The sequence below is a fragment of the Melospiza georgiana genome, chromosome 2 (genome assembly GCF_028018845.1).
Source record: "Melospiza georgiana isolate bMelGeo1 chromosome 2, bMelGeo1.pri, whole genome shotgun sequence".
NCBI classification, from domain to species: domain Eukaryota; kingdom Metazoa; phylum Chordata; class Aves; order Passeriformes; family Passerellidae; genus Melospiza; species Melospiza georgiana.
In genome coordinates, this window is record NC_080431.1 from 103,183,151 (window position 1) to 103,196,980 (window position 13,830).

Sequence of the window (13,830 nt, forward strand, 5' to 3'; positions counted from 1 at the left end):
GCACTAATTACATATAAACACAGTAATGGTGTAAAAATGGACATTTATTATAACTAAATCAATGTGACAGACAGAGGTCAAACAGTTTGTCACAATCACAACAAAGCTTAATCCAGCCAAGCACATACAAGTGACAGTGTGAACTTTAAAAACATGTTTAATACATATAAAATTGCTTCTGGTTTGACTTAAATCCATTTTACCACTACAATCTCACACACAGGGTCCTTTCACTACCCCTCTACCCTCATCTACCCTTGCCCACTGTGCACTAGGAAAATGCCCTGGGACAAAAAACAGTCTCTGGAATCTGTGTATAAATCCTGGAATGGGCACCCATAGACAAGTTCTAATGGCTTGAGTTCACAGGCACCACGCTGGCACTGCCACAGGAGTGGCACACACAGCCTGGGCCTGGCTGGCCACTCTGCTGGCCCAAGGATTGGTGCTGGGGTCTGGATCAGGGCCTTAGAAGTGGCACCACTGCACCTTTCCTTTGGCTGGTACTACTGAACCCACCCTGCAGCAGCACTGCCAGAGCTGAGCTTTGTGAAAACATGGCACCACTCGGGTGAACAAGTCCAAACTCCCAGGGGAAGGTGTCTGGGTGGAGAGGGAGGGGACAGGAAACAGAACTTGGCTACTCCCAGGTGTAGACTCCCACTGTCTCCCTCATAATCACACATGGATCACATTTCTGCTAGTGAAACAGGCTCAGTCCCTAATTACTGAGAGTTTGTTCAAAGTGTCAAAATATTCCTGGATATCAGTTCACATGATTTGTAGTGAATATACTATACAAATCTAATGGTTAAGAGCTCTCACTGCCAATTAATTGGTTCAACTACATCACGCAGGAGTATTGTAAGGGATGTACCTCATATTTAATGTGTTGATCAAGAAAAGCAGTTAAATGACTTTGACACTTAGTGGGTCCTAAAGGTACCTATACACCCAATGAAGCATAACTACAAAACACCAAAAAATACTAATTAGTTGGTAGACTTTAAGAGAAAATAATAAAAGGTCCCTTCTGTAAAGCTTCTTCTTTCCCATCTTTGAAAGTATTCAGTTTTCATTATGCATCTCTCTATTCAGTTAGAAAGCTGATTCCTTGTGTTCATGGTCAAAGCAAGCTCATTTCAGACCTAAAAACAGTTTCCTTATTCAGTCTGGGTTGGTTTTCCTTCTCCCCTACATGCATTCCCTTTGAAGTATAGTAACTTGCACAGTTTTGCTCAAGGTAGTTACACTAAAATGCACCTTCATGTCTAGTGAGTTGATCAGTTTTCTTAAAAAAGCAGTTTATCACCATAACAGTTTTGTACCAGTTTGATATGCAGATCCTGGCAGGATTCTTTGGTATAATGACAAATTCAGTAGTAAACAGATATTTCCAATCATTAAGCAACAACTGAAAGCAGAATAATCACAAGTGGTGACTAAAATGTAGATGAACAAATTCTTTGGTTGCAATAAACACAATTTCTACACCGGAACATTTCAGATTTGGAGTTGTCCATGTAGATTCTTTTCATTTAGGTAGGCTATGCTTATGTCATAGTAATACATTTATTTCCTGAAGTCAAGTTCACTTATAAAAAACAGTAGGCTTATCGAAGCCAAATGCAATTGTCCTATAAATGCAGTGAAGGGAAACACTGAGTCAATTTAAATCTAATTCCCTTTCATTTATAAATTTTGAACTTAGGTTTCTTGTTCCCTTTTCAAAAAAAAGAATTTTGTATTTTTCTTGTAGGCCTGAATGAAGCAGCTTAGCAAAACAGTAATACTGACAAACAGCATCTTACACCATTAGCTAAACATTACAATGAAGGCAGTGAACATTTACAGTATGAAACACTGAGATGGCATCAGCTGAAGAGAAGATTTATGTCAATCCAATTTCTTCAAGTACACTACGTGGGGTCTCTGCTTCCTACGGAGGGAAAATGTGAGACAGTAGTAAATGAACACTGTTTCTACTGAGCAGAGCTGTACATGAGTTAGTATGGAAGATGCTGAATTGAAAAAGAAAGCTGAAAAGACATGAAAACATGGAAGCACTGCAGTTTGCAAACATGGTATTAGCTGCACTTTTCACAGAGCTGTTAATTAGATTGCCATGGCTCACAAGAATAGCTGGTGGATTGTATTGCCCTTAAGCATAATAAAAATAAAACAATTTAGATCTACCAGCAGGGAACAAATCACAAGTGAATAACAGAGATAGGAACTAGGGAAGGATGGGGAAGGAGCTTGCAATGGAGCCAGTGAATTTTGTGGTAAATTGTTTCGAGGGTCTCAAAAAATCTGTTCAGGAATAACAAATAAGTGGATGAATGAATCTACAGATGCAATAAGATACAGTATCCCTTAAGATCTTCATAAAAGAGTTTTGGTTTGGTTTTTTATACAGTGATAACATGTTTTTAATTAACAAAAGCAGGTCACAGTACCTTGGTACGCCTGGTGTCAAATTGATCCCTTTCAAAGAGGGAGGAGTTTTTATGACAGGAATTTTATTATTCCACACCAGGCATAAAGTTTTAAGTTAATTCTCATCTTAGGAAGCTTTCCTTAGATTCAGAGAAAGTTGTTTAATACCAAATTCCAAAAAATTATCATCAGTTTGGTATTCATTACTTCCATAGCATCTGAAAAGAAATTGTTTGAACTAGAAATGTTAGGCTGAGCCTTTTTTAAAATAACTATTAACAATGCCATGATAAATAAAGGGGGATACTGTGTCCGTATCAAAACAAAAGCTTTAACATCAAGAGCATGAATAAACTTACTTTAGCATCCTAAAACAAGACATGTCATGCAGCAGAAAAAAAAGCAGATAACAGTTAAGGCAGCCAACAAATTATTTTTCAACTGCTTAGCAAATATTTATTAGAAAAATAGTGTTGGTAAAACATAAAATTAAACACTTCAAACCTTGCAAATAACATCAGAATATTGTCTCTATCAGCCTTGACTATGTGGCACAAAATGATCAAGTTTACTATGATCATTCAGCTCATGTATAAGGTGATTCAGCAGTGAAGGAACAAGCTATGATACTTTAAGTCAACTTCATTAGAAATCAGAGCTTGGAACAGGCATATTGAGATGGCTTCTAAAATCCAGAAGGAAAAAAAAAAAATTGCAATAAAAAGGCAAGTTAAATCTGAAAACAAGATGCTTGGTGTATTAAAGATGTAGTGCTGGCTTGGTTTTTTTTCCCCTCACAGATGCAATATTTAAATATTCTTAAAACTGCAGTGACCTAGACAAAGCCAGACAGGATGTCAGGATTAAAGATTTACATGTGTATTTTAACAAAACCCCAAAAGGAGGCACTGACTGAAGAAATGGCTGTGTAGCATTTCTAACATAACTTTTTGTATTATATTCCCAGATTACTTTGTTGCATTCGCTCTGGAAGACACACACCTACCCTTATCCACCAAGGTAAAGCATTTTACTCAAGAAATCCTATACTGTTAACTATGACACCAGAACTGAAGAGCTTTCTACAAAAATACAACTTCTCAAGCATTTCAGGGTCTTAAAATATTTGAAATAAATTCACTTTTTAATTTTAAATTGATTGGACAGTAGTGGGCACTTACGAGTTACACAGGAGTGCAACAGGATATTTACAAAGTCACCTGAAAACAAGTTCTTTATAGCTGTGAAGAAATGCAGAGCAGTGCTGCCACTGTTTTTAGAGCAGTTTAGTGTTGTTGTTTTCACTGCCATTTCAAAGTCTGGGATGATTTTCAGCAGGCATAAACACTCTGCATTTCTTCAAGTAAATCAAGGTCACTAGCTAACCATTAAAAGCAACCTATTTCAAGGACATTAGCTACTGGTCCACAGATACATCACCCATAGAACTCAGACTTATTTTAATGTTTTTTATTACTAAAGCAGTAATCTTGAAACAGATGTGCCTTCCTCATCAACAGTATAATCTCAAGGAACACCTAAAGGCTAATGTCTTTTGCTAGAAGAATAAATTCATTAATTATTACCTTTAAGAAACAAATAGTAAAACAAATAATGTGAACAAAACATAATTCATTCTAAGTGTAATACATGTTATCCAATTCTTAGGTAAAACATTCTGCAGTGTTATATACTCCCTGCAGCTCAGAATCACCCAAGGCAAACAACAAATTTGAAATATCAGAACACAGATGAGGAAAAAAGTCATTCACATGAGACAAAAGTGCATGCAATACTTTATTTCAAACATGCCAGAAAAGCTAATTCATTACCTAGTCATTTAGAAGCAAGCAGCTGTATACAGATAACAAGAAAAACAGCATCTCATTACAGCTCAATGCACAGCATTTTAAGCCAACAGGCATGAAATAATGCAGGCTAAAGCAGCATTAACCAGACATCCAAACACATTGTTAATGGCTTACAGAAAAAAGGCAAACTTGGAAATGGAAAACCACTCCTATGATCTTGTTTTCTAAGATTTCAGAATGCTGCAAATCCAATCCAAATCTTTTGTCTAATCCCCTAAATCTCCCTTTTTTTTTTTGTCAGTTTAACATTTGGAAGGTAGTGCATTACCACATATAGTACAGGGAACTGGCTTGTTTGTGGTTTATTTTAGTAAATGCCTCCTTGATAATTCATGGAAACAATTTTCAGAATCAGCCCTGGTTTTAGGTTACAAACAGGATGCATTACATGCCCTCTCACTGCCCACTTTTCAACTGAATGCATTTATATTCCCCTTCGTGGCAGTTCTCCCATACACAAGGCAGCCTGCATTTAAAACTGGAAATGTCAATTTAAGAAGGCATATTGCAAGAATACTGTTAATGGACTTGGATCTTTCCAACCCTAATCATTAATGGCTGGACTCAATAGGCTAAGAGGTCTTTTCCAACCTTAATGTTTCTATGATTGCATTATTCATTTGTCAAGCAATGGTATTGTACTCTCTTTCAGTGGCAGTAACTTAAATTACTCACAAGAGCATTCTGCACACTTAAATACTAATGTTTTAATTTCAGATTTACCCATCATTCTCTTTGACCTAATCAATTCTGCCCCTCTCCTTTTTGTAAGGTCAGTCACACTTTTTGTACCAGTCTTCAGAAAGGGATAGTGTTATTTGCACCTTTAAGATGCATGGTCTACACAGAATTTAATTCAGCATCATTTAATACTTGTGTGTATACACATGTCACATGATACTTCTCCTTCACTACTTTCTCTGTAAGTCTTAATTTAAGAGTATGTTTAAATACCACCACAACCTATTTAAAAGATAAATGTGGGTTGAGCAAAGTTACAATATAGGTATTGCAGTATATAGATGTTTAGCTCAGAAAATGCTACAGAACTCTTAAGCGTAAGACTTCAAGCTTACACACAATAAAAAAGTTAAACCATATGGCAACAAGCACAAGTTTTGTTGAAATGAGACATGTGAAGAGACAACACTGTAAAACAGAGGGGGAAGAGGAAAGTACAACAGCAGAGAATGGTTGTGGCATTCTATTAGATTCAGGATGACTGGATTCAGCAAGCTGATGATAATGTTCTGTCATGAGTAAGTCACAGGTCTATCTCCTCTGAAATTCTGCATGCATGATGAATGAAGCCATTTAGTACACTGGTACATTAAAGTATTCATGACGTGGCTACAAAAGAAATGTACATATTCTTATACATAATAGAAAGGTGGACAGATATGCAAGAAAACAAAAATATTACCTTGCTATTGTGTCTCTGACATTAAAAGGACATTTGATACAGAAATACAATATTGTATTTTTGACTACTCTAGATGTCCAGGGGGTGAGGGTAGTGGGCAGAATCACTCTTTACCCCCCCCCCCATACTTGCATACTGTGTCCAACAACAGACAGGAAAACTTTGTATCATAAATACTTTTATTACATAAGCTCAGAGTTTCTTCTTAGTCAAAAGAAGTTTGAAGCTCCAGAGATGGGCCACCCCATCTATTACTTGTCTCTGCATCAGGCATTGACTGTTGGCTTCTGTCAGGGACAGGCACTGAGCTAAGTGGCATCTGACATCACCCACCACATCTGCTCTAATAAAACACACATTTAGAGGTACCAGGCCTCCAGAACATGGCTCTGAACACACCATGCCAGGGTCGTGCAGTGGTGGCATTACTGGTGACAAAAATTCCTTTTTTGAAATTCAGAGAGTCTGTTTAGAAAAATGGAGGCCTCTGATACACCTCTCAAAGCAAGCAAAGTTTTCTTTGCTTTTGGATTATGCTGCTGAACTCAACACACTCTTGTATGAATGGCATGAACATTAGTATTCAATTTGCTGAAAGATGAGCTAGAAAGAAAGCAACACTCAATAATGCAGTCACAGTAATTGAGGAGCATCAGTCCCATATATGCAGAATTAACTTTTTCTGGGATGAAAACACACAAAACTCAACTCCCTGCATGTCAGTTTTCATCTTTGATCCTGTAACAATTACAATCTTCAATCTATTTTTGTATCCCACTTCCCAGAATGACAAAAGTTTTAAAACAGAACTGAGAAGAGTTCCCATGGACTTCTAAAACTGTCTCCTCTGTGCCATCTCACTTTATTTGCATGTCCAAGCTTGCATGTTTTAAATTCTATTCTCAAATCACAAAAAAGCACAACAAAAATATTCCAGAAGCTGCACAGTTTTTTATACTGTTTTTCAGTATCAGTAATATGAAGATGATGTCACAGTAGTTTAAATTACTTTGACCAAGCTAACTACAAATCCAGAAGTTCACAAAATAATAGCACCTATATAACTCTGTGACAGTTATAAATAGGTTATATGATGCATGCTATAATTTTTAGATTGAAAAGAATTTGGTATATAATAAAAAATTACAAATGCAAATTTCAACGCTTAACACCTCTCACTTGGACTAAGTAGAAATCATCAGTCTACATTAAAAACAAAATGCTGAGGCATTTTCCTAACTGGAAAAGGCATTGCATGGTAATAGTGTATGTTATTAGGGAGTTTTGACTAAAAAGAATAAAGTACTAAACTTAGAATTCCCACAGACAAATAGTCCCAGAAAGATTCCTAGGGAAAACTTCTGCTTTACTTACACTGGTGACTGTTCATGAGAAGACAACTGAAGAACAGGCATACTGTAATAATCTAAAATGCCCAACTTCAATCTGGGTTATATATGAGTACACGATTCCCCTCTTCCTTGAAAAAAACTCATGTGTTCCAGTGTTTACCATTGGAAATGTGGAGCCATCAAAGTTGGAGTCTTCACTGAAATGTCTTTCAAATCTCCTAATAGATTTCTCCTTAACCTTACATTAGCTCTCAGGACAGAAAGAACAACAATAGCAGCTCATTCTTTTTTATGAAGCTGACTGCAACCCACTGTTGTATTAAAGGATTTTGTGTGTACACATTCTTAGGCATCCTCTTTGGCCTGGAAACACTGACCATGTCCCATTTTACATATCTGTAAACATCAACAAATAAGGCCATGGAAGGGCTCACTTCATGTGAGCAAGTCCTTTCCCAATTTGCACAGACCCATAGTCTGGGTTACTCCCCACCCTGATTGTATTTTCAATGGTTTATACCTCGAGGAATTTGCTGCCTTTGATGTTAAAATCATGGTACACAAAATTAGATGATTGACTCACATTACTATTGTGAGATCAGTGCCTCATCTTCACAGAAACTTATGGTTTACTGATAAACAAGACAGATGGTCAGACAACAATAGGAACAATGTGCTTATTTCACTCAGTCTTGGTTTACAGAATGTGTAAACATCACCTGCAACTAGACTAGCAATAAACTGACCCTGTAGAAGTGAACCTGAAGGATTCAATGGAAGACAACAGTAATGGAGATACAAAGTGATAACACAGCAATATTGAGAAGGACAACTGGTGTTCCAGTGAGGCCTCTGTACCCACCACGGACACCCAGAACCATCCCACACAGGGGCCTGGCACTGTGGGCTGCCTGACAAGCAACCAAAAGGAAAATGAAGTTTTGACAAATTGTTTGCCATCACAGAACTACAGCACCTCACAAGTTTCAACTCTGACTGACCTTTTTTTGTGCCTCCCCACTACACTGTCTCCAGAGCAGCTAGCCTGGTCTGAACACCAGAAAAGACAACATGGGGAAGGGACAGCTGTCAAATTCCACAACCAATATCTACACTACCTTGCTTTCCTTTGGTGGGAATGTACAGACCTCAAGGACATGCTTCACAGGCTCAGATGTTGTTTAAGATAACAATTTAAATCTAATATAAACTTATTGTTCTAAGTTTATAACTTAGTTGATCTAGAAGCTAGGGAAGAGACAATAGTATCCTTACAGTACAATGTAAGGGCAAACTAACATGAAATGCACCTCTGAAAAATCATCACATAAAACTGGCTGTAAACCATTTATCCGACTTTAACACAAAGGTCTTAGATCCTAGTACTGCCAGAAAAGTAATAACTCTACAACACAATCTGCACATTGTGGAATTGCAGTATTTTAAAAGTTACTAGAATTAATCTTCTTCAAAACGACATCTGTGTTGACAACTCATTTTAAAAAGCTAATAATACTCTCTGAAATTGTCAGCCTGAGTCATTGGAAATTTTTTAAATTAGAAAAATGGCAGAGTTGATCTGAGCAAACAGAACTATTTAGCCAGTCCAACCCAACTGACATTTTCTCAGCCAACTCTGTCATGACCCAAACTAATTAAAAATCATAGCTAAAATAAAATTAGAAGGGACTTAATTTGATCCAGTCCCCCTAAGAGTATACCTATAACTTTCCCGAGAGATATTTCATCTATTAAAGGCATCCAGTGATGCCATTTTATTGTGCCTCAGGCAATCTACTTAAATGCTACATTATCATCTCCACTGGAAAATTTGCCTAACATCTACCTTGAATTATTTACTTGCTGCAATTTAAGGTATTTTAAGTCTGTAGTGGACAAAAAAACTGTGCTATTTCCTCAGGCAAGAGAGAGAAAAGAAATTCTTTATGTCTATACCAAACTGTCTCAAGTTCAGCGTGTTGCAGGGCTGCCATTTTACTGATGACATCTCATAGCAGCAACACAGATTTCATCAACATTTTGCTCAACTTCTTTTCCAAGGAAAGTTTGCTTAGGTTATTATTTTAACTTCTTTCCCATCAAACCCAGCACAAAGTCTGTGAAGGCAAGCCATGTTCAACTGCACACAAAAATTACAATTGCCACCATCTGATAAAGACTTGGCTTTCTTCCTCATTTAGCACCTAACAAAACCCTAGCTCAAACAACATACAAGATGGGGGTCCATGGAGTGCATGAAAGTTTGGGAAAAATTCTATAGAAGAAGCAGGCTATGGGGAAATCAAGGGCAGAGGCTGAGGGCTTATGTTTAGAAACGTGAAGTTTTTACAGTAGGAAGAAATTCACGTTTAACAAGCACTTCCTTAGCAATGTTTCATAAGCAATTAATTTTCACTCTACTTCTGAATCATTATTAGGCAATATTTCTAATGAACGGCTGCTTTAGGAAATTGCTGCTGTTCACTTGCCTTTTCAAGGATTTCAAAACAGGAGAGTACCGGTTTCCCAATCTTTGGTTAGCTAACTGTTCAGAGACTTCTGTTAGAAAAATGGGCTTGGGTTGGAAGGGATATTTTAGATCATTTAGTTCCAACTCTTGTGCCATAGGCAGACACATTCCAATAGGCCAGGTTGCTCAGGGCACATCTAGTCTGGCCTTAGTATTTCCCACTAGGGCATTTTTATTACAAAATTCTAGTTTTATTTTCAAAGAAGACCCAAGTGTTATCTCAGAGAACCTAGAAACACTTACAAACATCTTCAAAGACAAGTATTAACTATAATGCTCTTACAAAAGAAGAACAAAAAACAAAAAAACCTATACGCAAACAAATAAAAAGAATGCTTCATCAATACCAACTCCTAGTCAAGATCTTGTCTGCAGCTTTCTATACAGAGAAAACAAAAAATCTTCAAGATTTTTTCAAACTAGTCAACAGAATTCTCAACTAGAATATGAAACAGCAAGTTGTCCTGCAAATGTTATTCAGCAAAACACCCAAGCATAGGCACAGAGTTCAGCTCTAAAACATCACCTCAACAGAGCAGAGCAGAAGGGTATGAGAGCAGTGCCTGCCTCTCTCCCAGAAGCACAGCAAAGATCAGCTGAAGCTCTGGGCACTGTAACCCGGTAATAGCAGGTGCTTCCTGCCTCTGAGCTGCTGCTCTGATCTGCCAGCTCAGAGGTGATAATCGCTCTGGGGCTCTCCTCCACATGTGCCAATCAGTTGCTATGCAGCGAGCCAGGAACAATCGAGAGTCAGCCTTCAGCAGGAAGGATGGTTCTGAGAATCCGTCAGAGGCTCCACCTTGCCACCACAAAAACACAAATGCTTTGAGCACATATTACGGCTGAACACTTCGTATTCTGAAGTTAGAGCCAAAATTATTAAAAAAAAAAAAAATCACTGAGCTCCCCATCAGATAATCTGACAGTGTCTGGATGTTTGGCAAACTGTCAAACTAGGCACATAAGGATTCATTAATGCTTTCTTTCAGCACTGCAGATACAGGTTTGCATCACTTATTCTCCTTTGCTCAAGGAAGCATTTCTTAAACTGCAGGACTGCTATCTTTGAAAAGCTGACCAGAATATACTGCTGCAACAAGCCATGTCACATCCAATACTATTCAGCTTCCATGGCAATGGCATTTAAGCATCTCCCTTCCTTCCTGGCACTGCAGCACTCTGCATTCTTACAATTGTTTGGACAAATGTTTGCAGGCACAAGTTGTAAACACAGAAAAGAAAAGCTGCTGACTATATGTTTTTTAAAATAAACAATTTGAATTGGATCAGTTTAAATGGATCTGAAATCCAGTTCTAGAATTGTTGTATAAATAGCTTTTCTGGCAGAAGGAAAGAGGGAGAGAAAGGACAGCTGAAAACTCCCAAAGTCAATACTGCTGCTGAAGCTCCTCACTACACTCCTATGACTCAGGCCAACAGCAGGGGCGCAGCACATGACAAGTAAATTAGACCCTACCTCTGCAGGCTGACTTGGGGGTTCACAGCAGTCAGTGAGTCAGGACAAGATGTGTGGAACACTTGCTTTTTAAAGCACTTACATATTGTGATTCTTTAAAAAATAGGACATAATTTAAGCTGTACTGTCAACTTTAGCAAAGTCCTGGTTTGCCAAAAGCAGCTGCTTTTTACTTCCCTTTTCAATGCCACCGGTTTTCTCCTCCTGGCACTTCCTTCATGCTCCCTCTACATGAGCTCAAGTTATGGCTAACAAGCTAGGAGCCCCAGAACCACAGGGCAAGCAGATCAACACAAAGGTGGGAGTGAGAATAGACCCAGCTTTCTCAACAACAGTCACTGTCAGCATGAGTTTGGGTGATGAGCATCCTGCATCCCGACTCAACACCATGACTTTACCACTATAAAATGCTCTCCGTAGGAAGCAGAATTTCTACATGGAACAATTTGAATGTATATCAAGATTTCATGTGGTTTTTCAGTATTATGCAAGGCTTACCATAAATTTCACCACATTCTCTATGAAACCAACTGCTTCTGAATATGTGGCTTATTACAACTGCCACATGGAACATGTACTCAACACCCTAGATTACAGAAAATCTCTCTAAAAGAGAAAACAAAAAAAACAAGTTCTACTCATTCTAGGCTTGGTTATGCCTCAGAGTAACAAGGATTAAAGTAATTTAAAGTTGCATAACCAATTAGTTAAACATCAGGCTAATCCAAACACCCAAACTCTGAGCCAAACTCCTCCCCTTGCCCTAGGCAACCTCCTTTACCTCAGGAGATCTTTCTCTAACCCAGATGATCTTCATTCCTACACACAAACTGCAGCACCTTACTGCAGGCTAACTATTGCCCATCTCTGATTATGTGCAACCATCTATCTGTCCCTCTCCACTCAGCCCAGCAGATGCCATTTCTATTTCTCCATATTCTGAGGAACCTCGACAACCTTGTAAATTAGGATCTGAACACAGCAACTATTCCTTCACTCCTTCCAAGGAACAGTACAGGCCAAGAAGTAGCATTCCATGGGCGTCAGATAATACAACTGTGTTTAATTTAATGGGGACAAAGCACATTTCTTCAAGCAAAACTATGCCCACACACAGAGATCTCCCAGGGAAATACTGTAGGCAAGTAAACTGGAGTCACACAGTTATCCAGGCCTGATTTGTATTTGTCAGAATTGGTCTTTGTAGCCATCTGAGACACAAAAAAAAAAAGATTAGGATTCCTAAGCTCTGTTCACAGCACAGGTGCTGAACAATGTAGGTAGCTTTTTAAAGTTCTAATCACAAGGAAAGTTTTACAAACACAGTTTCAATTCTAACCTCACCATAAGAATCACACTCTTTGTACATGAACTTGTTATCATGAAGAGTACAGAAAAAGCAATAAAATTGGGGGGAAAATGTAGAAAGTATCAAGCTTGAGCACTTCAGTTTTCTATGGCTCTATCATATACTAGGAAACTCTTAAACGGTAAAAATACCCATACACCAGCTCTGAATTTGGTTTTCAACATAATACAAATATTTTTGCCTACTACATTTGTTTTCTTTTATCTGGAAACTAAATCCTGGTATTTATAAAGCTGCATATGAAATTAGATCTATTACCACAGTTCCACAGTACAAAAGCCAATCTGTTTACTGAACTACTTGTTTATCATTATATCAAATAAGTAGCAGACTAATTAAGTTTTTCCTAGCAAATCATTTTCGTGTACGTTTTAAACTTGCTTTATGCAAATTAAAATCTTACCTTTATTAGTAGGACTGCCACAACGTATTCCACTTATGCTTTGGACAAAAATATGTTGCAATGCACTATATATGCAAATAAGCTTTGTTCTGTCATGCAGCATCCGGCATTTTGATACACAGTCAATTGCAGCAGCACCCAATCTTTTTAGGGCCCATTTTCTTTGCATAGCAGATGTAAACAGCTCATTTTCCAATAAATACATGTTCATATGGGCTGATTGTAAGTAAACAAAGCCAAACATCTGTTTAGTTATTAGCTTTGGTATCCATTTCTCTAACTTGCATTATCCCACTTAATTACCAACACCAAAGAAAGCCAGTAGAAGTCAGAGATTTCAAGTTGATGCGGTTAGTACGTAAAAGAAAAATAAAAGGAAACACTCAAAGCACTCTTCAAAGACCATCATGCAAGTGTTGCAGAAAGTTAAGCCCATCACCCATTTTCTGTTTACCCTTGCAAGGACTTAATTACACGTGCAGCACTCTTTGCATAGCACCCATTTAATCCATGCCACCAAAATGGTAAACTTGGTAGTTACCAATCATTTAGATGGGGTCAAAAGGGCTAATGCCTTAGATTGCTCTTAATCATAAGATATCCTCAGACAAACCTCCCCAGTCTTCATTCTGGCTCTACAAACAAAATCAAGCAGCAGTGAAAATGTAGTATCAACTACTAAATGAAAAAAAAAAAAGGCAAATAAAAACCCAACATCCACCCAATCATGTACAGCTTATTTACATTTAAAATAAGACTTAAAATATTCTAAACAATATACAAAAGTAAATTCAGTTATTTCACTTAAATCTGTTTCAGCTGTTATTCTTTAGATTAATACAATTTCAATAGGTTTTCCTAAAAGTCCACTGTTAAGAAAGCAAATACAAGTGCACCAGAAGAAAACATCAATTCAAAGACTTCAAGGAGATGCATCAGAAAAACTCTAAAGTTTACTTTTCATTT

The 13,830-nt window shown here is 37.6% G+C and overlaps 1 protein-coding gene across 3 annotated transcripts in view; it reads right to left on the reverse strand.

Annotated features, from left to right (window-relative positions):
- Positions 1-26: 26 nt before the first annotated feature.
- The window catches only part of AP1S2 (adaptor related protein complex 1 subunit sigma 2), a 30,785-nt gene continuing 16,981 nt past the window's right edge, over positions 27-13,830 (reverse strand). Inside the window, exons 5-6 of one of the 3 annotated variants that reach the window (XM_058019166.1) lie at positions 13,406-13,499; positions 27-1,939 (exon numbers count right to left, since the gene is read on the reverse strand). In XM_058019166.1, coding sequence (XP_057875149.1) covers positions 13,455-13,499 — 45 coding nt within the window. In that variant the 3' untranslated portion in view covers positions 27-1,939; positions 13,406-13,454. Of the gene's footprint in view, positions 1,940-4,223; positions 5,661-13,405; positions 13,500-13,830 lie in introns of those variants that run through there. The other 2 variants (XM_058019165.1, XM_058019168.1) reach the window with 2 other exon arrangements.